Genomic DNA, 27,161 nt, shown 5'->3' with positions numbered 1-27,161 from the left:
ACTAGAGGCAAAACATTCTAGACAGCAGCCTTGGCACTAAATTTTGACAGGCAGAGTTTTAATTAGGAACTTTCCCTGCAGTGTTTCCATTCTTCTGTTGAAGAAGTAAACGGCTAGATTGAGAAGGCCAACTTCTCCTTTGGGCAGCTGGTAGAGAGAGTGGGGTGATGAACCAGCATTAAATTCCAGATCCAGTAGAGAAGGGTTTTTGTTCAACCTTATGGGTGGAAGACTAGATTTGGAGTGAGAAGAGCTGGGTTTAAATACCAGCTCTTACATTTATTAATTGGCTGAATTTAGGCAAATTCCTTAACATCTCTGGGCCTCAGTTTCCCTCTCTGTAAAATGAGGGACTTTAACTGGAAGAACTCAAAGGTTCCTTCTATCTCTAAATCTATGATCTGCCAATTTAGACTTGCCCCAGTTATCCCATCTAGCTTTTCCACAGAGTTTCAGCTTCCTTGTCAGAGGCTGCAAATCAGTGATAGGAAAAAGGGGAGTGTCATGAAAAGACAGAGAGACAATAACTCCAACAAAGCAAGAAAGCAGAAGATCATAGAAATAGACACACAAGGGACCTCAGAGGCCATTAAAGTCAACCCCCTATTTTTTTTAGTTTATTATTTTTATTTTCTCCAAAATAAGTATTTTTCCTTAATCTGCCCTTTTACTAATTCCCTTCCCCATTGAGCAAATGTTTAAAAAATGTAAGTAAGCAACTTAGAAGGTTGTTTGAAACACATAAAGGTTGAGGGACTTGCCCAGGGTCACAAGCTAGAAATAACAGTAATAACATTTACATAGCACTTTAAGGTTTACAAAGAGTTCTCCATATATTTTTTCATTTGAACCTCACAACAACCCTGGGATGTAGGTGTCTTTATTACTCTCATTTTGGAGACAAGGAAACTGAGAGTCTGAGAGAGGTGAAATTATTTAATCTGGTTCTCAACCTAGTAAATATTAGAGTCAGAATTGGAACTCAGGTCTTCCTGACTCCAAGTCCAACACTCTACCCACTATGCAATATTGCCCCTATTACTAGAATAGTATCATCTTGGATTTGTAGAGTACTGTTATTTTCTCGGATCCCTTTCATTTCGATTCAATTCAATCCAATAAATATTTATTAAACTCCTTCTATGTGTCAGGCACTGTGCCAAGCACTGAGGATACAAAAAGAGACAAAAGACCATTATTGTATTTCATCCTGACCCCTAGGTAGGGCAGGTATTACTCTAATATGGATGATGAAACTTGAGGTTAAGCTGAAAAAGAATATTTAAGGGGAGAAACAAGAGATGTCTTCATATAATTGAAGAACTGCTATATTAAAATAGGGAATAGAGTTAATATATCACTTAGAGTATGAAACCAGGACCATAGGACAGAAGTTCAGGGGAACCAGAATCCTGTTCAAACAAAGAACTTTTTTCAACACCATTCAGGACTGGGTAGCAGCATGACTCTCCAACATCAGGGATGCTGGGCGATGGGAAGACCTGCCAACTCTAAGAGCACCTCTTGCCTTCTTCCTTTGCCATCTCCCTTCATAGGAATTCATCTGGGCTGCTTCACTGTTCACATGGCTTAGATAATATGAAACTCAACTCTATTCCTTTCAGTGAGATCAAGGACTAACAGGCCTTACCATCTTCCTTGCAACTACCTCCTGAAGTCTTCCAGGTGTTGCTATCCTTCCTGCCTATATGTTCTGTGGAGCCTAAGGCTGATATCTGGTTTACTGATGTAATCTAAAGACCTCCAGTGCTTTCCATTTACATGCCCCGCCCCCCCAACATCCTTTGGACTTTGTTTAGTTATCTCTCTCCATTAGAATGTGAACTCCTTGAGAATAGGAAGAATAGGGGCTGTCTTGTGTTTTTGGTTTTTTTCTATTTATATCTTCAGTACTTAACACAATATTTATAGTACTTAAATGCCTTTCACTTGCATGATTCACATGCATAATTTTCATGTGCATAATAAATGCATAAGTAATTCATTTATTAATCCATTTATAAGTGTGAGGGGTATATTGAATCAATCAAATTATTTATTTTTTCACATTTTAATTTTTTTTAAATAAAATTATTTAAAGTAAGCAACAAGTCATCCCACTTAAAGTAAGTGACAATAGGCTACGGCCCTTATAGCTTGATCAGGTGAGAATAAACAATTAGAGGTGTGAACTGGTACAAACAAAGCCTTCCTTTTGGTAACATACTGGTACTGTGTAGTGAATCAGGGTACACTCCAGGGATTTCATACTGAAGGATGCTCTTATTAGCTCCTGGACTACTGAGGATGCTTCTCATTATAGTTAGGTTCCACAGCACTACATGGTCCCTGTGTATTGACAAAATGCTGCTATGGGAATGGTGTTATGGCTTTGAAGTCAGACTGAGGTTCAAATCCCAGCTCTCTTATTTACTGCCTGTGTGACTTTGGGCAGGTAACTCAGTGTCCCTGGGTCTCAGTTTCCTTATATGTAAGATGAAGAGGTCAGGCAAGATGAACTCTCAGGTCATCTTCAGCTCTAATCCAATATGCAGTGGAAACTTTATCATTTTTTATGATATAACTATGACTTCATGGTGAATGATCTTTCCACTGGTGCAAACAGCAATTCCTCTATAAATTTTTATACTGCATGATTCTTACTCATGTCTTTTTATATATCATCCAAAGATTGTCTATCACATAAGTAGAAGAACTTTCTCTGGTTCTTTTAATATGTTGTGTACACTAATGCAAGCCTTAGGTTGACTATAATTAACTGTTACTCTTACTACATGATTGATGTACTCCTTTCTTTTGTCATGCATATCCTTGATAATGTCATTTATACTACTTCTTGTACGTAAGCCATCATTGGTAATATTCCTTCATCATAGATGTCTTCTTTCCCTTTCTTGGGGAAAAAATTGCTCTCATAGTGAAATACCCAGAGATACTATGCTTCTGGGTTACTTAACATAGCTCTACTCTTAATCAGGTGATAGGCTCTGTCCAAACTGCATGCAAAAGGCCCACTTTCAGTCATAATGGATCTTTATGTTTTATGTCATCAAAATTTTTGATCATTAACATGATCTCTTCTGAGCATGTGTTTTCATGACAAAGCCATATGGTATCACTTGGATATTAGTGGTATTAAGGAGATGGATGTTTAAAGAAAAGTATTTAATTGTTCATACACTTTGACCAAGTTGTTCCTCTACTGAGACTAGATATACTCCAAGGAATTTATTGACAATGAGAAAAGACCCATGTGTGAAAAATATTTATAGCAGCATTATAATAATCACAACAAAAAAACTCTGGAAAAAAATATGTGCCCAACGATTGAGCAATGGTTTCACAAACTATGATGTGGGTAGCTGGGTGGTACAGTACATAGTGCTGGGCCTGGGTCAGGAAGATGAGTTCAAATCCAGCATCAGACACTTGGGCTGGACCTTGGGCAAGTCATTTAATCCATGCTTGCCTCAGTTTCCTCATCTATAAAAGAGGGATCACAGTAACTACCTCCTAGGGTTGTTGTGAGAGCCAAATGTGATAGTAATTGTAAAGCAGTTAGCACAATTCTTGGCCCATAGTAAGCTTTACATAAATGTTAGTTATTATCATTATTATTAGGACATAATAGAATATTGCTAGAATATAAGGAATGAAGATTATGATGGATTCAGAGAAACATGCAAACACTCATATCAAGTTATGAAGAATGAAGAAATCAAAGCCAGAAGAGTAATAGATACAATGACTACTATATATAAATGCCAGTGTGAAGAAGAAACAAAGCCCCATGAAAGGCAATGGCCATTTGTAGAGTAAGATGGCCCTCTCTTCCAGAGCCAGGCCTGCTACATCAGTCACTTGGAATTGCAGGGTACTTTGAAGGATTGTTGGGTGCCAATCCTTTACTGCCATTGGCTTAAGCCCCAACAACTTGTGTTGTTAAGGACCAGTGACTAGAAAACCATTTAAATATTTAACATTGATACATTAATTAACTTTTCCAAAGACATATTCCTTCAGAGCCATAGCAAGAACAAAGTACAAATATTTCTTCCCCAAAACTTGAGGGCATACTCCCCTTCTACATTACTTAGGAGAAAGAGTGACAAAATAAGTTCAAATTAACTCTTTGTTCCCTGTGGCATAGTTGTTAGATTGGCTATAATACCTGATCTGGATATTGACTCTTGGATTTCTTGAATATATATGACTTGAATTTCTGTGGTCTGTCCTCTGGACCTTGTAAGGTTCCCAAGGTTGGAGACCCCACTTTCTTTATGCAGACACCATGAGAGAAGGATTGACCGAAGTCCCCCAGGAGCAAATGAAGCAAGAACACTGTAGCTGGCCCTCTGCAGCCAAAGAGTCTCCTCTTCACCCTGTGGCTAGCTAACTGGAACCACGTAAAGAATTCCTATGAATGTTCCAGTCTTTCTGAGGCAAGTCCCTCACTGGTCGTAATTACTATCCTAGAAGCAGCCTCCCAGCAATGGAAAGATGTTATTCTAGGTGCTTTATGAAGGCATCAGACTCTCCATTACAATAAAACCACACTGCCAAAGTTACAGGACATAACCCTCTCTTAATAATTGAACTATTTTGAGAGATAGAGGAAGAATGAGGAATATAAGGAATTTTGTTCAGATACTTGTTAGAAAGTGTCTCTTGTGTCAAAATACAATGTATCAATAAATTTAAAAACAAATAAAGAGAAATAAAGTTTCTGTAGAAATGTGGCATCCACAAAAGCAGATTACTAAAGCACTGCTCATTTCTCCAAATATATATATATATATATATGTACATGCATATAAATGTAATACATACATGAAAATACACACTCACTAATAGGCTGCCTGTCCAATTGCACATTGTGATCTTGGTCATATGTATTTTTCTATCCACTTTGTTTTTCTAGGGTGTGTTGTTAGGCCAATCTCTTTCAAATGAATATAAATTTCACTGAGGAATCTATATCATGTTCCCATGTTCCAAAACTCTATGTCAAAAATGCAATAGCATCTGCAAATAGAAGTACTTGGAGGATATCAATGTGTACAGGAAAGACTTCTTTTACTTGGGTTCTGCATAGTATGCCCTCCATGACATAGGTCAACACCTTAAAATGAATATACACATACACACACACACATATATATATTTGTATATGTATATACACACATACATATGTACACACAAATATTATTTACATATATATATATAAATATATAAAAACATGTACAACTGTTGAGAAGCAACTGACGATGTTAACAACAAAACAAAAACAAATTTAAAAAAAGTTATCTCCATGGTCCTATCTATGGTAGAATATTAAATGACTTTTAACATGTGAGAGAAAGACACCTTGAGGAGACACCTTGTGGAAGAGAGCTGAGGCAGCATTTTATTTTTAAAGATAGACTCTGCATTTCCCCTGCCCATCATTTGAGCAGTTGGCCAGGCCAGAGAGGTCTCACACAGAAAATTGCCAGCAGATCTTTTATAACTTCATGTAATTCTTTGAGCATGTCAGAATATGTCATTATGGATTGCCAAATGAGACAGGTCCAATTTATTTGAATAATTTTATACTCAATCTCAAGCTCAGTGCTTCCTTTCTCATAATTGGCCATCCAAAAGACAGAGGGAGAATAAAAAACCTTTTCTTTTCATCTAATGAATGCAATTATGTTTTTTAAAAATAAATTTCTCTTTCCCTGATTTTAGATTTGGATCTAAACAATCTTTTTGTACCTATTCATCTGACAGATGAGAAAAAAAATTAAAAAGAGTTTAAGATCAAGCATTTTGCCCAAGGTCACACAGCTCATTAGGGGTAGAGCTGGAACTAGGACCCAGGTCTCATCACACCCAAGGCGCAGAGCTCTTCCCCATTATCCTGAGATAATTTCTTCCCACTGGGGCCATCGAAGAGCTTCATTCTTTTGTAGTTGACTATTCTATGGAAAGATGACTGTCACATACACTTGGGCACATTTGACTCTGCATTCAACAGAGGGGAAGAGGTGTGTGTTGTGATGTTTAAAATCTATATTGTGTGATCACCTTAAATTAGAAGCTTCAGCACCAGTCTTTGGGCATTAAACATTTATTAAAGCATACAGATATTCACAAGGAGTTCAGAAAGTTAAGAAAAAGAAGTCCTACCTAGCCTAGAGCTCCAGCCTGGTTGGGTTCTTCCTCAACTCCTCCTCCATGAGCCTGCTTTAATCAGGAACTCTTTAGCAAGCTGATTGTGGAAGCTTTTCATAGGTCTGGAACAAAGGCGGTCCTTACACACTGCTTCAAGCTGATTGGTTGACGTCATCCAAATCCATTGGTTTTGAAGGTGTTCTCAAGTTGAGTTGACAGTCTAGTTTCTGAGAACAATACCTTCTTAAGGGTATAGCCAGGTGTGATTACAATCCAGTTAACTTGAAGTAGGCTAATCAGCAGTCAATCACTCTCACTTGATTCAATCAGTCTAGATTAATCTCCAGGGGGTCTTTGAGTATCTGCTAAATCCCATTATTTCATCACATTCCCCCCATTGTTTCTGCACAAAGAGAGTGAAGGGTTACTGTAATCTTGGAGGCCTAGGGCAGGTGTTGATAATAGGGCCTGTTTCATATTTCTCTTCCTCTTCTCTTGGCCATAGCCTCTACTTCTAAATCATTCACCTAGGCAGCATTTGCAGGAGAGAAATTACCCAGCTAGGTGACAGAGAAGATAAAGCTCTAGATCTAGAGTGAGGAAGACCTAAGTTCAAATCTAGCCTGAGAACTTAATCAGCTGTATGACTCTGGGCAAGTCACTTAACTTCTGTCTGCCTCAGTTTCCTCATCTGTAAAATAATAATAATAATAATAATAATAACAATAACACCTACCTTTCAGGGTGATTATAAGCATTATATGAAATAATATTTAAGTACTTTGTAATATTTAAAGTAATATATAAATGCCAACTATAATTATTATCCAGCACATTTTTCTTTTGTTGTTTGTTTTTTCTTGTGGGGAAATGGGGGTTAAATGACTTGCCTAGGGTCACACAGCTAGTAAATATCAAGTGTCAGAGGCTGGATTTGAACTCGGGTACTCCTGAATCCAGGGCCAGTGCTTTATCCACTGCGCCACCTAGCTGCCCCTAGCACATTTTTCTATTTCAATACTCAAGGGAAGCTTTTCTATATTCTAAAGAGTCAAAGATTGTGTGAATCTGGGGCTAAAGGTCAATTGAGTTCTGCTTCAATCAAGGGTACAAACTTCGGTAAATCTGAATCAGGCAATTCTTTGTATTTTAGATCATGTGCAGAAATCCAAGATGCCTTCATGACATATACTGTATATGATGATGTCATCACAATCAAACTGATACAAGAAGCCTGCAAATTTCTGGGTAAGTATAGAAAAGAAAGGGGGTATGTATGACTCAGAGCTGTATCTTAGGATATTTTCTCCTTGGGCAAAAACAGTTGCTCTTGCGTTAAGAGTTGTGGGAACAGCAGCTTACAGAGGATAACCTGACTGCTGTTATAGAAACACAGTCTGACCATGGGAAGACAAACCTGCAAGAGGCACTGTGGCCTTGGGACTCTCTCAGGTGGGGTGGGCCAGGCCAGTCATACTTGGTCATGCCATGTGGTGACTTGGGATGAGGGAGGATCATGAAAACCAGGGAGGAAGGGAACCTCCTTACATGTTGACTTGCTGAGGCAAAGCCCCACACATTTCAGGCTAGTTATGGTGCTTTCAACTCTAGTAAAACTTACTAGTTTTAGTACAACATTACCATAATGAAAGCCAACATCACTACAATTTTTATCACCACGACAGTCTTTAAAATCTTTGAGGTAGGTTCCATGCTTGATACTCCAATGCAACTAATAATACTCCAGTGGGTAAAGGATTTCATTTATATGGTCACTTTCCCCAGTGATGCAGATCACAGCCCACTCTGGCCAGTCTTTCCTAGGCACTTCTTGAGCATGTCCTCCCATAAGTTTGCCACCCAAACCTGGGGATCTTCCTCAAGTACAACACAAGCTATTCATTGGCTTTGCTTCCACTGAACCATATGATTGGTGCTTCTTCTCCTCCCCCTTCTCCTCCTTTTCCTCCTCCTCCTTGTTGTTGTTGTTGTTGTTCTCATCCTTCTTCCTTTCTTTCCCATCCTCCTTTTTATTCTCCTCCTCCTCCTTCTCTCTCCATATGTATATATACACAGAAACTCACTCTCACACACTCACACTCACACACACACACTCTCTCTCTCTCTCTATATATATATATGTATATATATATATACACACACACACACACACACACACACACACACATGCACGCGCGCACGCATGTATCTTATTTATGACACACCTTATGTCTCTCCTACTGAAGGATTCCTTGTTGTAAATGTGTTGAAATTTGATCACATTCACCATGCACCTCTATTTTATTTTGTATGATTTTTAACTCTGATTTTTCAGACTCACAGATATACATCACTGGAAGAATATTGAATTTTTTTAAAAGATGTATCTTTTTGTTGTTCAAAATTAATTTACTTATACTTTTTATTATCTATATCACAGCCATGAGGCAGCTAGGTGGTGTAGAGGGTAAAGAACTGGGTCTGGAGTCAGGAAGACCTGAGTTCAAATCTGGACTCAGAAACTGACTAGCTGTATGACCCTGGGCAGGTCACTTAGCCTGTCTGCCTCAGTTTCCTTAACTGTAAAGTGGGGATGCCAGTTGAACCCAGGACTTCTGATTTTCCTTTTCCTAAAGCAAGTTGTGGAGGTATGACACTCTCAGAGAAATAGTCTCTTTATGTGGTTATTCCTTGTATGTTAAAACTCATTGTAAGATTCCCATCTCACTTTATGGACTTAAATTTTAAAAATTTATTTTATTTTTAATTTATGAAATGAAACAAGCATTTCCATAACAGCTCAATAATAAAAAGATGATTGCACATGAAATTACAAATCTGTTATGTACAATTTGCTATTGCTTTTAAATATATAATAAGTTTATCACTTTATAGACTCCCATGAGTATGCTCTTCAGCAAGACCCCTCCCCTAAACTTAGCCAATCTCTCTCCCTTTCCCTTCCCCGATTTCAGTCCCATTTATTGATACTTCATTCATTTTGCTATAGCCCCTCTTCTTGCTGGGATACTAAAGGAATTATCTTCCCTTCATTGTTTACCCATGGACTTGATTAGAGTAAATCACACATTCTCTTCTACCTCCCCCTTTCCCCTTCCCTTTTATTCACCCTCCCATTCTGCAATTTAGTTCCACAAAAGACATTTGATTCACCTGTAAAATTCGGGGTGGGGTGGCTTGTGGTTTAGTCTATGATTTTTCAGGCATGTTCCTCCCCCATCATTTCTATTTCTCTTAATTTTTAAAAATTGATTTTTAATCAATTAATTTCTTTTTCATTTCTGTTTCTTAATATTTGGCTTTCAGCTTTATTCCTTTGTGTTTTGAAAGAAATGTCTTAATGGTCCCTTTGTTGTTGTTGTTTTAATCCTATAGATGTCTTTCACTTTTTTCTTTCAATAGTCTCTAGAGATGAGGTAATTTATTTGATTAGTTGCACTTTCCTTTGTTGTTGTACTTATTTACCTTTCTTGGATTTCTGACCCTGGGGTTGTTAGCAAGTTGAATAATCTACTCTTAGAAGTAATACTACTACTACTAATAATAACTTGCTGGAATGGCTGCATTTAAAGAACCATGAGGCCATGAAAAGGCTTATACGGGGCAAATAAAACAAGGAGATGCATGTGACCAATAATAGGGTCCCCTGTGGGAGAGTGGAAAGGGTCAGGAGCCTCAAGAGTTATGCTTCTGGTAAACTTGAGTATTTGTTAGTGAAGGTACTATGAAGGAGGGAAGAGAGCACTTTTTTTTTTCAATACCTGCAGTGGTTGGTTTGATATCATGCCTCTGGAAAGGCAACAGAGTCTTAAGTTTTTAAGTTTTCCTCTTGGTTCAGTTATAGGTTATTTATCCATTCATTAAATAAGCATTTATTAGGCACCTATAGTGTTCAACAGACTGTTCTAAGCCCTGGGGATAAAAGGACAAAAATGAAACATCTTTGACCTCAAGATATTTACATTTTAAAGAGGCAAAACAACATGTATACAGATCAGTAAATAAAAAAAAGATATACCAAGTAGCTACACAGTGATTTTGGAATGATGGTACAAACAACTGAGGAGATTCATAAAGGCTTTGTGTAGGAAGTAGCACTTGAACTGAGTCTTGAAGTCAGCCCCAGGAAGAATAATCATTAATCAGGCATGAATTCCTGCTAACACATTTGTTCAGCCAGCTATACTGAATCTCATAGAGACAGGTGGCTCTCCCAGAAGGCAGTAGTCACCCTTGTTGCTTGGGGAAGGCACTGAACATATTTCAGTTTCATCTGAATTTTTTTTTAAACCCACTGATCTTTTTGTTGTTTTGTTAAAGGAGTAAATAACTTTAACTCAGTGCTTCTGGCTCTAGAAGGCTTCTTTATCATCTATTCTATCAGCTACTTCCTTGTATCTCTCTCTGCTAAAGTTTCCTGGACTTCTGTGGACAAAGAAAATCAACAGAAAATCTGTATGTCAGAGAGAGGCCAAATGACTCCTGGAAACTTAGAGGGGTGGGAAAGAAGTAATTGAATCTTTTAAAACCAAAGCATGCTCCATTAATGGTCTGCCACCATTGTCAACACCAGCTTTACCTCAACCTGTTGCCACCATCAGTGTGCTAATTAAGAAGCTCTTGTCTGGCTGTGTCAGGCACTCCGAATGGAGTAGCGTTGGGCAGAGCTGTGTGATGCCATCCTAAATGAAGGCTGACAGAAGGAAGGAGACTTCCGGCTGGGAGAAATCCAGGGGACAGAACGGCCATGGAAAATCATTTCCATCCAGAAATGTGTTCACCCCTGTTCATTTGGCACCAGAACCCCAACAATTCAAAAGCGAGTTATGGCTGAGATGGGAGTCATAGCTCAGAGAATGAAGCATGCGTGTGGGATGCTTACTTCAGCTATTAGGAATCAATCACAGGAGGCTCCAAGAGCATCTTCGAAAGAAGATGAGAGGCCACCATTTGGAGGGACAGTGACTCAGGAATAAGCCATTTTTTGTCTCTATTACAAGAGTTCTAAAACTGGGATCCACTGGTTCAGTGGACCCCAATTTCTACAGCGATTTGAGTGATTCTGTGGATATGGATGGGGAACAATGACACCATTATTCTCACTAACTTTTAACTGAAATTTAGTATTTCCTTCCATTATTTAAAAACACTACCACCAGGCAGCTAGGTGGTGCAGTGGATAAAGCACCGGCCCTGGATTCAGGAGTACCTGAGTTCAAATCCGGCCTCAGACACTTGACACTTACTAGCTGTGTGACCTTGGGCAAGTCACTTAACCCCCATTGCCCTGCAAAAAACAAACAAAAAACCCCAAACAAAACCACTACCACCACCAATGCACTGTTTTGGGAACCAGTCTGCCTAAGAGGTCTACGACACAAAAAAGGTTAAGATTATGTGTGCTATGGAAAATACTTTGTGAACCATAAGCATTATCCAGAACGAGTGATGATTCTTACTTAGAGCAGAGATTCTTATGTATATGTATGTTCTTGAGTAGTGAAGGTGGGGAGAAGGTCTAGAGATTGCAAAGAGACATTTTAGGGAGAAAATGGAGAAAGGTCAGAGTATTGTGCCTGTTTTCTCCATCCTTTTTCTTTGCATCCCTTTCAGAGATTCACTAGGTAGACTGCAGTTCCTTCCACAAGTGCTTGTGGATGATTTCGTTGAAAAGGGAGGATTGTTTGAGCATCAGAATTTTAAGAAATAGAAAAAAAATAGCGTAGAGGGGACATTCCTCTCCATAGATCATGTGGTAAATGTTTCTTGCCTGCTTCTGACATGCTCAAAAACTGAGTCATACATGTAGTTGCCTGGAGGCAGGACCAATGCCTGTAAGTGGGAATTGGGGGAGGAATGCTTCTCACCATCACCAACACACAATAGTTCATATTTCTATAGTGCTTCATTGTATTAAAAAACCCACCTATAACCACTTTATAGTCACTCTGCGAGATATAGCAGAAATATAGTTATTCTTATTTTTTTGTTGTTGTTGTTCAGACATTTTTCAGTTGTATCCAACTCTTTATGATCCTATTTGGGATTTTCTTGGCAGAGATACTGGAGTGCTTTGCCAGATGAGGAAACTGAGGCAAACGGGGTTGTGATTTGCTTAATTTCACAGAGCTAGTAAATATCTGAGGCCAGATTTGAACTCACAAAGAAAAGTCTTTCTGACTCTAGGCCCAGGACTATATCTACTGTGCTATCTACCTGCCCAGAAAAAAAGAAGAATGGAGGCTAAGAAAGGCTATAGGGACATGTTCATGGTTACATAACTAGTAAGTGGTAGATCTGGGACTCAAGTTCAGGCTTTTTAACTCCAGGGTAAATCTTATTCCTACCACATAAAGCTCCACACAGATCTTATATAGGTGGTATATACTGGTGACATAATAATTCTTTAAGAATTAACTGAGTTGGTGGCAGCTAGGTGGCACAGTGGATAGAGCACCGGCCCTGGATTCAGGAGGACCTGAGTTCAAATCTGGCCTCAGACACTTGACACTTACTAGCTGTGTGATCCTGGGTAAGTCACTTAACCTTCATTGCCTCCCCCTCCCCCCCCCTCCCCCGCCCCAAAGAATTAACTGAGAAAACTCATCCAGGTATTACCCAAAGAAGAAAAGACCTTTCCTTCTTTTGTAAATTGATGCATTTTGTTTTTAAATCACACTCATTTCTGATTATATCTTTTCCCCTCCTCTACCTTCAAGACTTCCCTTGTAACAAATATCAAAAAAAGAAAAAGAAAGGCTGAAAACTCATCAAATGCATTAATGGGAAGAATGGATTCACATTAGGAACATGAGTCAAGGATGTTCTTGTGATCATGTGCAGCCAAGGCACATATATGGAGGAACAAATATAAAGAAGATATATAGCCAGGGTTCACACATGTAGGGAAATAAATGGAAAATATGTGGCCAACCTACACGCAAGGAAGAGCATACCTACAGGGAACAGGTGTGGCCAGGGCACATGCATGAAATGCAACTCATGCTTCCACTGCTACAGGGCCATTGATGTCTTCTAGTGATACCATCATGCTGCTCTTGGTGGTCTCTTCCAAAAGCATAGCCTCTTCTGGAGGTTTCCAAGCACAATCCCACTGAGTACAAGGACATGAAGGTTTTCTCTGCTTTTTCAACTTCTGTTTTCAATTGAAATCTTTGTACTGTAGCTTCCTCTTAAGAAGAGTGGTTTCTGCCATGCTCTTTTAGAAAAGCAGTCACTATTCTTCTAGCCTTAAGACAAGAAACAGACCAAATTGTGGGGGCAGGAGAGGTGATCTTTGGTCAGCTTTATTATGTTGGTTTTTTTCCTTAATCTAGTAGTCTTTTTCTTCCTAGCCAGAGTCTTGGCTAGAAGACTTTTCTGTCTCCCAGCAGAAGACTCTTTGTTCTAGGCACCAAGCTTGTTAAATCATAGAAGAAGAATTCACCCAGCTAGCTAATACTCTCAGGCTTTAATCTTTTCTCTAGACTGAACTTGTTGGTCATTGAGTTTGCTTTTGTAAGGGTGACCTCAGTCTACTTTATGGCAAATGTTCTGTATACTTCCAGATCTTAATCTCTGAAGTCTAGAATATACCTGGTCATTACTCTTTTTTTTTTTTTTTTTTGGTGAAGCAACTGGGGTTAACTGACTTGCCCAGGGTCACACAGCTAGTAAGTGTCAAGTGTCTGAGGTCGAATTTGAACTCAGGTCCTTCTGAATCCATGGCCGGTGCTTTATCCACTGCGCCGCCTAGCTGCCCCCCTGGTCATTACTCTTAAAAGAGCTATTTACCTAATAACTACAGATGAGATCTGGGGTTCAGAGTCCCCTTTACTTCCAGTTTTTTCAATTGACAAGCTCTTCTCTTCTTCTATCCAGATCGATGGGTAAGAGAAAGGTACAGAGATGGATAGCACAACCCAGGTCTCTCCACTTGTCTAGAGTAAGGTGGTTAATGCCCTGGCATCAACAAAAATTGATTGCCTGTTGATTATGCGTAAGTCACAGGTATGTGGTAATTATAGCACCAGATGCTGACCATACAAAAATAAAAACCTACATTGTCCCAGCCATTAGAGAGCTTAGAAGGAAGGAGTTTAAGACATGTATGAAGAATTATAATACAAGATAGGATGTAATTCAATGCACGGAAGAGTTAAAATTGGTCAGAGATTTGAGGGAAGAAGAATCATTCCCAACTGGGGAGCTGGTGGTGATAGAAGCTTCCAAATATCTATGTTTTTGTTTGTTAGTTTGTTTTGTAATTTGCTGTTAAGTGGCAACACCTCTGACCACTTTTATTAGAGTGGATTATTGAAGCAGGAGGCTTTTGGGGGTCAGATCATTAAACCACAAGACCTGGCTTCTATTCCCACGTGTGTGGCCAAGAGATACCCTTGCTAGTTCACTGTTTTGTCTTTCTAAGATTGATTTCTGTAAAATTTCTGTGAACTCTTGCTTTTCACTGATCTTAAAGTGATCAAGATTAAGGAAAATTATAGTATAGTAGAAAGACTACTGAGGCTGGAGTCTGTCAAGTTCTGGGTTCAAATCCCACCTTTGATACTTCAATAGCCCATGTGATCATGGCCACATCCCATCATTTCTCTGGCGCTCAGTTTTCTCATCTATAAAAGGAGGAATAATGGATGGAGCACAAGGCTTGGGGTCAAGAAAGCCTAGGTTCAAATCCTTCTGACTCATTAAATGTGACAAGTTTCTTAATCGCTATGTGCTTCTGGTAACTTTTTTTTTTTTTTTTGGCAAGGCAATTGGGGTTAAGTGACTTGCCTAGAGTCACACAGCTGGTGTCAAGTGTCTGAGGCTGGTTCTGAACTCAGGTCCTCCTGACTCCAAGACTGGTGCTCTATCCACTGTGCCACCTAGCTGCCCCCTTCTGGTAACTAAATCAAAGAAGGGCTATAAGTTGCATTCCACTATCTCACAGGGTTTTTGTGAATGGTATATGTAAAGCACTATATAGTTGTCTTTTTTTTTTCCAAAGATTTGAGCCCCACAAAGGAAGAGCATGCCTACCAAACAGATCTGATTTCTGGGGCTTTCGAACCCTTTTACAATGCAGTTAACTAGAGAGAATATTCAGATCCACAGAGAGCTGCTATATGAGGGTCATTATTATTACAATTAAGTTACATTGTTTTCTCTGCTGATACAAAAAAAATAAAAAGGCTCTGGGACCTAAATCTACTACTTTTAAGCAACTGTTGAGGTTTTTCAAGGCCACGGCAACAGGATGCTTTCTGATTAGCGTAGTTCAAGACGGGACCAGATGGCACTTTGAGCATTTCATAAGTAATTATTCTGTATATGAATAAATGCCTACTTAGCACCTAAGTAGGTTATTAGTGAACAGAAGTGGTAAGATACACACAACACACACACACACACACACACACACACACACACACACACACACAGTAATTTGCCATAGTTATGGCAACCCATACTGTAACTTCTAAGAATCTAATAGTCAAATGTTTTTGAGCAATAAGCCTGACCATTTCTGTATGGGAAATGACAACTGTGAGGGTGACCAAATAACAATGAACCATCTAGTTAATTCTCTCATTAGAACACTGGAGAAATGATAGCATGAACAAGATGTGGGATGGAATTAGGGTCGTCCCAAAAGAATTACAAGATGCAGTAACTCAATTTCCCAAGTTTTATTGCAATACTGTGGGTGACCACAGGGAGAGAACCAGAATAGTGGAAAGGTATCTTTTGAATAGTGAAAGAAAAGATAGTTATATTTATAGTATAGATAAATTGATTATCAGTCTCATTATAATAATCTCTATTACTACAACTACTATAACTACTACAACTACTACAACTACTACAACTACTACAACTACTACAACTACTACAACTACTACAACTACTACAACTACCTTTGGGAGGTACAGGGGAGGACCTGTCCTAATTTGGAGTTCCTGGGGTCCTAAGCCAACCCGTGAGATGGGTACCTTTTTCTGTGGAGGTGTGTTTTGGGGGTTTACACATCATAAGGTGAATCTGGGGACAAATTTGGCCTTTTCTGCACGACTTTTTCTGGTTCCCATGCTTAGTTTCAAAACATCTTCATTTATCATTTATTCCTAGTTTGAGTTTCTATAGCCTGTCAATGCATCATTGTTATATGACTTGCCCCTTTATGTTCCCGTTATAGGTACTGATTACTGTGGGTAAGAGAATCTAGCATCCTGACTTGTAAGTTGTCCATTAATTGGTGTCTGAATCCCTTTTAGAGCTAATATCTGAATTAGAGCTTGAACCTTAGGTTTTTCTATTTTGCCTCCCCTATTTTGCCTCCTACATCAAAAATATCCTGAAAGAAAACCGAGCTGTACTATTTGGATTCAGTTTCCATGGGAATTTGTGTTTGTGGATGAATACAGTATACTTGGCTGTCAGATGTGCTCTCTGATGTATGAGTGCCCAGTAATATAGTTAGGCGGAGAGAGGAGAGTAATGGAGCCAAAGAAATCTTTGTCAGGCAGATGACGACTGGTTCTTTAAGTTTCTGTCTTAGCTTATCTATAAGATAATATTAGCAACCTGGTTTGGTAGATCATTTCTGTAACCCCTGCTACCAGGGAAATTGAGGCTGATAGATCTCTTGAGCTCTGGAATTTTTAGCTTCAGTAGGCTACTGCTTATCCAGCGAGTCCAGCACCAACATGGTGAGCCTCTGGGAGCCAAGGAGCCACCAGGCTGCCTAATAAGGGACAGACTAGCCTCAGGTCATAAATGAAGCAAGTCCAAATTTTTGTGGAGATCACTGGAGGGGTCAATCCTATGAAGGAGGTACTGCCTTTCTAGCCTGGGTAACATAGGGAGATGGCATCTCAAAGATAACAAAACCAAACCAAAGATAGCATTAGCAAGTCTAAGGAAGCTTCCTTAAGTACACTTAAGTGAATAAAATTAGGAGAGACAGGAAGGACCTGGTGATATCATTCATGACACTTGGTACTTTGTATAAAACTATGTGACACCTGGGACACTGCATTAGTGTAAGCAGCCCAAAGTGGCCCATATTCTGCCTTCCTTAAAACCTAAAATGGGGCAGCTAGGTGGCACAGTAGATAGAGCACCAGCCCTGGATTCAGGAGGACCTGAGTTCAAATCTGACCTCAGATACTTGACACTTACTAGCCGTGTGACCCTGGGCAAATCACTTAATCCCAATTGCCTCACAAAAAAAAAACAACCCCCCCCCCCACCAAAACAACAACAAAACAAAAACCTAAAGAAAGGCTTTATTTAAGTCTAAAGAAGGCTGCAGTTAATTATCTGGTGGGGGAAAATAATATCTTAGCCCTTCACCAGGTGGAGCTCTACCCAAGCCACTAGCCCAGAGGACTTATTAGAGTCTCCTTCTATTGCATGCACAAGGGTAGCCTCTAAAACATCATACTTCAGGGTTCTGAGCACCAGTGCAGAGTGATTTAAAATACACACTAGTGAGGTTCTGAATTTATCTAGAGAATGATATAAAATATTGCTCAAAATAATTTTTTAAAAAACACAGGGAATCAGTGGGTCCTCCCCACTTTATCTCTCTGGAATTTTCTTTCACTCTTGAATAATCCACCCACTCCCCACTTCTAAACTCAAAGTATTTGGTTAATTAACACAAAGAAGTCACTTAAAGCTTCCTGAATTCAGGGATTCTTGTTTTTGTTTTTGAATCCCTAGAATCTAGTAGATAGTAGACACTTAATTGATACTTGTTGGTTGACTGAATCTAGAAAAAATGAAAGGAAAATAAATATTAAGCACTTCGATGTGGAGCATTCTGCCTCAACTCTTTCCTGAAACTCCCATCAGATACCTTCCTCATTCTTTGGATACAACTGGGAGATTTCTGAACTGTACTCATTTAGAGATTGTATAAGGAAGGGATTGTAAAAGGAAGGAAGGAAGGGAAATAAAGAAGAAAGGACTATATGTCTGGGACCTGAGCTCTAGGCAATGAAGGGGAGAGAGGGAACATGCTTAGCTTCCCCCACACCTGGCTCACCAATCTACCAGACTTTGCAAATAGGTGATTGATTATTTCCAGCACTTGGGATCTCTTCAAGCTCTGGTTGCTGTGTCTTCTCCCAGGTTGGTATTGCCTCCACAGTACTGGTCTAGGCTCATGGGTTACCATAGATACAGCTTCTGGCTGTGACAACCTGTGCTGCTTGGCAATCTCCAATCCCAAAGTCTAAGACAAATCGCTGGGTCTCCTTGATCCCTGTCACATGACAACCCAGGAATCCAGTTCTCAAAATGAACTGCTTCTTGCCCATAGGATAGGCAGAAAGCCTCAAGCATGGCTTTATGCTTCCTGTACCCAGCCCCTCCTCCCCCCTGGCAGACAGGAAGCTTCTTTCAAGGGTAAAGGACAAAGATATAGTAAACCTGCTGCATATGTGACCATGCATGGATCTTTGTCACTTCCAATGTCTCATGATTTTGTTTCTGCCTTTGTGAATTTTCAAGTGCCCCATAGTTCTCCAAAGAGATGAAACATGTTGCAGAAACACTTGCTGCATGCTACCAAGGATGTTATATTTCCACCAAAAGTTGCCCAACATGCTAACAATATCCAAAATAAAAACTTTCATTTTGTCTTTCCAAAAGAGACTACCAAACTTCCTCCAGCCAGTGACTTCATCTCTCTAATTCACCATGACCATGGCTTCTTTCTCAGATCTTGTGTGAGTTTCATTTTTGTAACCTCAAAGTTGCCTGTGACTCAGAGAGTTAAGTGACTTGCCTACGGTCACACATTTCAATGTTAGAGGTGAGATTTAAACCCAAATGTGTCTGATTCCAAGTCCAACATTGTGGCATAGCACAACTTAAAGTCAATGAATCTTGGGGTTCAAATCTAGATTCTGACAAATATTATCTATGAGACCATAGGCTAGTCATCTCTTTCAGACTTGGGCAACTGTCCAATTAATGAACAAGCATTTAAGTGCCTCATGCATGCTAGGCACTATGTTAGGTGCTGGGTAATATATATTTTTTTAAGTGAGGCAATTGGGGTTAAGTGACTTGCCCAGGGTCACACAGCTAGTAAGTGTTAAGTGTCTGAGGCTGGATTTGAACTCAGGTACTCCTGACTCCAGGGCCAGTGCTCTATCCACTGCGCCATCTAGCTGCCCCCCTGGGTAATACTTTTTAAAAACAACCCAGTTACTAGTCACAATGAGTTTACTCTAAGACCTATTGACTAAGTTACAGATAAATCAAGAGAGAGAGGAAAATGGGTTGTTATTCCAAACTCATGAAATCACAGATCCTTTAAAGGGTTGAAATAATCTCACAGTGTAAATATCAACCTCTGATTTTGTCTTCTTTCCTTCATTCCCCAAACTGTTTTGTCTATGAAAGGCAGGGCTCATTTCCTTGATCGAGAAGACCTTCTATCTTCCATATATCAGAACCTTTTAGTTCTATCATTCATCCTTTCCCTATTAGCTACAGTCTCAGAGAATATGGCTCATCTCCTTGCCCAAGGTAACCTATCCCCTTGTGTCCTGGACACTGCCCACACCTCCCCCTCACCCATTTCCTCCATTGTCTTGCAACATTGATAATTCAGTATTTCACACTTTCAAATCCCCTTCTGGATATTCTCTCCTCCTTTGACCTTTATAATTTTTTTTTGTCATGTGCTTCTTCTACCTATCTGGCTGATCCTTTTTGAGCTTTTTTTACTGGTCTATTGTCTATCTACTACCACTAAATTTGGGTGTTCCCATAGTCTCTCTCATTTCTTCACTTTCTAAACTCTTTCCCACAGTGATCGCATTTATTCTCATATCTATAATTACCATCTCTATGCAGATGACTCCCATATCAGTCCCCTATCCTCCAGGACTGTATCTCTAACTACCTGCTAGTCATCTCTATTTGCCATCTAATCTGATGGCATGCCAAACTCATCATGTCCAAAACTGTATTTATCATTCCCCCTTAATCCCCTCTACCCTCAAATTTCCCTATTTCCATTGATAACGTTTCTGTTTTCCCAGTTATTCAGGTTCAAAACACCAGCACCATTCCATCTCTCATCAACCATATCCATTTAGTTTCCATTTCCTGTTGGTTGTACCACACCCGTATTCCCCTCATCAATGTCCTGTTCTCTATTCCCCAGTTTGACATTTATAACACTAACTCAGTTCAGGCCTTCATCATTTAACTCCTAGATTTTTATAATAACCTTCTAAAGGGTCTCTCTATTGCCAGTTTCTCCACTCTAATGGATCTTCCCTCCATGCACCATACAGAGCAAAGGGCTTCGCTGTCTCCCTTTTGCCTGTAGGAAAAACAAAACAAAACTCCAAAGCCTAGCATTTGAAGGCCTTTGACAATCTGATTCTAACCTTTGTAGTATTATTTTATGCTACCCCAATTCACAGAATCTAAATTTCAGTGAAATCTGACTTTTTGCCATTTTCTGATATCTGATATTTTCTGAAATTTCCAATTCTTGGAATATTCTCTCTCCTCATTTTTGACTTTTGAAATCTTTTTCCTTTAAGGTTAAACTAATAAAGCCTTTTCTAATCTTTCCACGGAAACAACTGCTTACATCCTCAAAGTCCTTTTCCCCTCCTAAATCCCTCATAAAATCTCTTCCCCCCAACAGACCTTCAACTTGGAAGGCTTCAAGTCTGGTTCCAGTGATAGACTGTATAGCAGTCATCTGAGGACTAGACAGGTTACGCTGAGAGAGGCTCGTGACCAGCTTGGCTACAGAATGTTAATTTCTTTTTTTTTTTTGGTTATGGCCGCTCTTGAAGAACATCTATCAGATTGTAGAAGAGTTGTGATTTGCCTTGGGGAGTCCCAGGGCACAGGGGAAGTCTCTTCACTGATAAAGAGATACAGGAGACAGGATTTGGTAACTGATTGGTTTTTATTTTGTTGGGTTTTTGTTGTTGTTGTGTGTTTTTTTGAACTGATTGGATTTTAGAGGTAGGGGAGAAGAATAAAAAGAAAGGGTTTGAAGGTGGCAGTTTAGGTAAATGGTGGCACCACTTCCAGAAATAGTGGAGGCAAAAAGAGAGAAGCCTCAGTTTTCTCATCTGTAAAACGAGCTGGAGAAAGAAATGGGAAACCACTCCAGTGTCTTTGCCGAGAAAACCTCAAATGGGGATGCAAAGAGTCAGACATGACTGAAATGACCAAACAACAGCAAATAGATTTTAGATGGAATAACCAAGCAAAAATTTCTATACTCACAGACCAACTTTGTTGCTTCAAACTAGCTTGGCTTCCACTCAACAAATACCTCATGAGACAAGTCCTAGGGAGGAGGGGAGGCCTCCCTCCTTATATATGCTTTCCTTGGCAGGTAATGAGGTGCACCTGTTCAGAGCACCACAGTCCAGCAGGAAGCACAGCTGCTTTCTCTCAACCTGGATGAGCTGGGGACTGAGGGAAGGAAGGAGAGAAGGGGAGAGGGAGGAAGGAAGGAACAAACTACTTTTCAAGAGTTTCCCCATCCAGGGACTCATAAGCACTGGCTAGGATTTGGATAGGAATTTAATATAAGCTCATTCAATTCTCCTAGGAGTGTCGTCAGGTAGCATAGAACTACTAGATTCCTGTTTGCATCTGGCTGAAGTTCTCCAAGTTAAATAGAGAATTTAGGCAATTGCCTTCCCTTCATATCTTCCCTACATTTACTGGTTTTGTTTGTAGTATTTGACTAACATTTTTTTGGAAAGTGTAACTCACCTCTGACCAAAATAGACTGACTATTCAGATGCCTCCCTTTTAGAGCTAAGAGGGGCTACTCAGTTGCTTGGTATTATAAAAAATGGGAGCCCAATACATGGTCAATGGCTTTTGGCTGGATGTGACAGGCCAGAAGGGGGCAGTATGGTCAAAGTTATTGAGTACGGAGGTGTAGGCTTTCCTATGTTATGACCCTCACAAACTAGCTAGGGAGGCTGATACTTTTAGGGGTATAGATTTGGGATTTTCACTGGTAAGGACCATATAAAAGGTTTCCTTCTGATTCGTGTTAGCCCCATGCCACCCAAGAAATCTAGGGGACTTCTTTGGGAAGGGGGAAACTTCTGGGGTATACCTGTCTCCAACCTAAAGTATCTTGGAACCCAAGGTGTGGTGAGTGGTACTCAACTAGCCTCAGTCAAGAGTGGGGTCCCTCTAATGGGCTTTCAGATTCCACCCCCTTCACTACCCAGGTCTATAAATCTGGGAATTTCCTTGGGATTCCAAGAGTTGCCTTTGGGTTACCAGATATGAACAAGAGGCCAGATGACTTATGGTGTGGGAGCAATGAAATCATATTGTCCCAATAGATTACAGTTTATCTTTCATTTGTTACCAGTATCTCTACAATAGGGTGTCATGAATCACTCCAGAATCATCAGTCACACATTTGCAAGCTATCTTTTAAGGTGTTTCATACCTGAGAAAATTTTCTCATGTGTTTAAAACCACACACACATAAATATACACAGACACAGACTCATATATACATATACACATACATCTATGTATGTATATGCATATCTATATCTATAGACTGTTGTTAACTTTCACTTCTTCTTTTTTTTTTTTTTGCGGGGCTATGGGGGTTAAGTGACTTGCCCAGGGTCACACAGCTAGTAAGTGTCAAGTGTCTGAGGCTGGATTTGAACTCAGGTACTCCTGAATCCAGGGCCGGTGCTTTATCCACTGCACCACCTACCTGCCCCCCAACTTTCACTTCTTAAAGTGACATTTAATAAATTAGTCCCTAAATTCTGGAGCATGTATCTTTTTTGAGTCATATACTAACTCTGCCAATGATCCAAAAAGGGCACTATATTAAATAATTGTCAAGACACTCAAAGAGAAACATGAGGAAACTCCAGCATCCAGATTAGGATTTCAGATAGCCTGAAGCCTGCAGAGCTCAGGTCAACAGGTTAGATGCCCATAGCTTCACTCTGATCAGGAAGCCCTGAGGTGACCAGAAGCCTGTAGTAGTGTTCTGAATGGGGATGTCTCAGGGGGAAGGGAAGGATTAGTACCAGATTTCAAACTATACTCAAAGACAATAATCATCAAAATTGTTGGGTATTGATCAAACAATGGAAAACCTATTAAGAAGGACAGATGAGGAACAAATGAACAATAGCAAAGTGTTTAGTAAAGCTAAATACACTAACTATTCAATCCAGTCAGCTGGAAAAACTGGCAAATAGTTTGGAAAAAAATAGGTCTATACCTACATCTCACACCATAGGCTACAATAAGATCATGAAATAAACACGTTAGAAGAGCAAGAAATAAGGTATCTTTCACAGCTAAAAATGCGGGAAGCATTCATGATCATACAAAGGATAGAAAAGATAACAGGAGATAAAAATGTACAATTTTGATTATGAAAAGCTTTTACATGAACAAAATCAATGTAACTAAAAATAAAAGGGGAAAAACCATTGACTAAGAAAAACCTTTGTAGTTTAATAAATTCTCTAATAATTCTCTAAATTTTTCTAATAAATAAATGTTTCTCTGATAAATTTCTGATATCTACGATAAATAAGGAACTGATTCAAATATATAAGAAAAAGAGTCATTCCCTTAAAGGTAAAAGGTAAAAAAATATGAAAAATGCAGTTTTCAAAAGAAGAAAAGTCATATGAAAATAATTCTCCAAATCACAAGTAATAAGAGAAAAGAAAATGAAAATGACTCTGAGTTCCCACTTCATATTCCTATCATATTGGCAAAGATAACAAAAAGGAAAATTGCAATTGGTAAAGGAGAGATAGAAGTAAGGTCATCAGATACACTGATGCACTATTGGTGGAACTATGAATTGGTCCAGCAATTATGATTTTTAAGTTTTATTTGAATGCATGTGTTTTTAAAAAAATAATACAATGATTTTAAAATGCAAATGGTATCCAATTTAAATCTTGTGTACTTAAAGCTTTATTTTTAAAAAATTAATCCTCCCTGTTCCTTCTTGATAACAGTGGTAGTAATAGTGGTCTTAAAGGATTTTTAGTGGCAAGATGATACAGTGTATTTTCACCATTCCTCTTTGGCATTATGGCTTAGTACTTGAATTTTAATTCAGAGCAATGCTACCATATAATAATAAATTATATTGAAAGAAATGTGGCGTGTTATAATATAAACATTCATTGCTTTTTTCTTTTTAAAACTAATTTGTACCTCCCATCATCCCCCCTTCCTTCAATATATAGGTATATAGTTAAGCTAAACAAATGCTTGCACTGATCATATTTGAAAATATGTCTCTACATCTTAAATTTATTTCTTGTCTGTCAGGTGAGTGGCATGTTTCAATCATCATTCTCTTAGACTTGTGGTTTATCATTTCATTGATCAGAATTTTGAAGCATTTTAAAATGATTTTTCTCTCTAGTGTTGTTGTCATTGTATAAATAGTTCTCTTACTTCTATTCACTTAGCTCTGTACCAGTTTCTAGAGTTTTTTCTAGTTTCCTCTGAAACAGACCATTTCATTATTTCTTAAAAGCAAAATAATTTTCATTATATTCATATACCATCTTTTCATTAGCCATTCCCCAAAAGGAGGAAGACTGTCACAAAACACTTAGCTATACCATTACTAGGACTATACCCCAAAGAAATCAAAGAAAGAGAGAAAGGATTTATATGTATAAAAGTATTTATTTTAATTTTATCATGGTAGCTAGTCAGGTGGTCAATAAACATTTATTAAGTGCTGCCTATCTGTCACTGCACTAAGTTCTGAGAATACAAAGAAAGGCAAAAGACTGTGCTTGACCTCAAGGAACTCACAGTCTAATGGGGAAGGACAACATGTGAACAACTATTTACACACACAAAAAAAAGCCATATATGAGATAAATAAGAAATAATTGACAGAGGAAAGACACTAGAATGAAGAGGAATTGCCTTCCTGTAGAAGGTGGGATTTCAACTAGGACTTGAAGAAAGCAAGGGAAACCAAGAGGTAGAGGTGAGATGGGAGAATATTCCACGCATAAGGGGGTAGCCAGTGAACACATCTGGGGTAAGAAAATGGAATGTCTTATTGAAGGAACAGTAAGGAGGCCAGTGTCACTGGATCAAAGAGTAGGTAGGAGATATAAGATATAAGAAAATGGGAAACGTAGGAGGGGGGCTAAGTTATGAAAGACTTTGAATGCCAAATATAGTATTTTATATTTGATCCTAGAGGTGATGAGGAGCCATTAGATTTGTGTGTGTGTGTGTGTGTGTGTGTGTGTGTGTGTGTTTAGAGACATAATTGTATTCAATCTTCTGTTATCTTGTTCAGATGAAAGTGAGCTTTGTGGTATGCCTGTTCCTACTACCCTTAAGTATTATAGTCACTTCATTTTATTGATGCAATAATGATTTCCTTCTCCTTTCTTTCTTCCCCAGTATAGTCCCGTCCCTCACCTTTTTGTCTTTTCCTAAGACCATTAAAATAGAACAAAACTACCCACAGACCCTCTATCATTTTAACTTTTTTCTATGATCCTTAGAGATATTACGGTTCTGAGAAGACATTTATTTCCAGTCATTCTGGGAAGCAATTTGGAACTATGCCTAAGAAAACAGTAAACTGATAAATATTTTTTAAAATTATAATTTTTAAATTAATAAACATTTATATTCCCTCTCCCTTCCATCTCCCTCCCAACAAACAGCAAATAAAAAGAAAACCATTGTAACAAATATACATAGTCAAGTAAAGAAACTCTTGCATTGTCCATCTTGAAAATTGTATCTCAGTTTGCATCTTGAGTTCATGATCTTTTTGCATGAAGCATTATTCAGCATCAGTCCTCTGGAGTCATTACTGGTTATTTCATTGAATAGAATTATCAAGTCTTTTAAAGATGTTTTTCTTTATATTGTTGTAGTCATTGTAAAAATAATTTTCCTACTTCTGTTCACTAAACTCTGCAGTGATTTCATACAAAATTTTCCCAGGTTTCCTGAAATCCAACCCTTTCATAATTTTTTATAGTACCATAGTATTCTATTACATTTGTACAAGATAATTTGTTCAACCATTCCCAAATTTGGGCTACTTCTTTTGTTACTCATTCCTTGTTACAGTAAAAGGTGTTGCTGTAAATATTTTTATACATATGGCTCTTTTCCCTCTCTGTTTGATCTGAGTATATGCCCAGTAGTTGTATGGCTAGGTCAATGCAATGACTAACACTGACTCCAGAGGACCACTGTGGAAATATTTCCCACAAATTGACAAAGAGATGGATGATGGAGGTGCAAAATGAGACATATATTTTTGAACATGGTCAATGCCTGGAATTGTTGTTAAAAGGGAAGGGATTTTGGGAAGAGGAGGGAACATAGTAATAGTTATGCACAAAAAAAGGAAAGAAAAGAAGGGAGCATTTTTGAATAGGAGATTTGGTGGGAAACTCAGACAAGAACGGCAGTTTGGGAACTGATGTGCCGAATTTAGTACATACTTTAAAAACAATTTGTGTGTAGTAAAGATGAAAAGGTTTCATAAATAGTCCCCTTTTTCTGTTCTTTGCATATAGAGATGTTTGTGTTTTTCAAACTCAGAGTCATAATTAAAAAAAAATTAGGGGGCAGCTAGGTGGTGCAGTGGATAGAGTCAGGAAGACCTGAGTTCAAATCCAGCCTCAGACACTTGACACTTACTATGTGACCCTGGGCAAGTCACTTAACCCCAATTGCCTCACCCCTCCCCCTCAAAATTTTGAAAAATATTATGGTGCTTGCAACATTTCTTATATAATCATGACCGTTCTAATAGAATAATGACTTACAAAACAGAACCCATGAAAATATTTCCCTTCCCCAAGGACAAAAATGCTCCTTCCAGGAAAGTTGAATATAGGTTTTTAACAATGCATCAGGCCATCACTGAAAGGCAA

The 27,161-nt window shown here is 38.8% G+C and overlaps 1 protein-coding gene across 1 annotated transcript in view; it reads left to right on the top strand.

The window, feature by feature from the left end:
• Positions 1-27,161, top strand: part of LOC122747959 (guanylate cyclase soluble subunit beta-2-like) — an 81,751-nt gene that overhangs the window by 7,092 nt on the left and 47,498 nt on the right. Inside the window, exon 4 of the mRNA XM_043993722.1 lies at positions 7,331-7,425. Coding sequence (XP_043849657.1) covers positions 7,331-7,425 — 95 coding nt within the window. The remainder of the gene's footprint in view (positions 1-7,330; positions 7,426-27,161) is intronic.

This window comes from Dromiciops gliroides, chromosome 3 (genome assembly GCF_019393635.1).
Source record: "Dromiciops gliroides isolate mDroGli1 chromosome 3, mDroGli1.pri, whole genome shotgun sequence".
Lineage (NCBI taxonomy): Eukaryota > Metazoa > Chordata > Mammalia > Microbiotheria > Microbiotheriidae > Dromiciops > Dromiciops gliroides.
The sequence above is the reverse complement of the archived record's forward strand: the minus strand, read 5'-3'. Positions and strand labels throughout refer to the sequence as shown.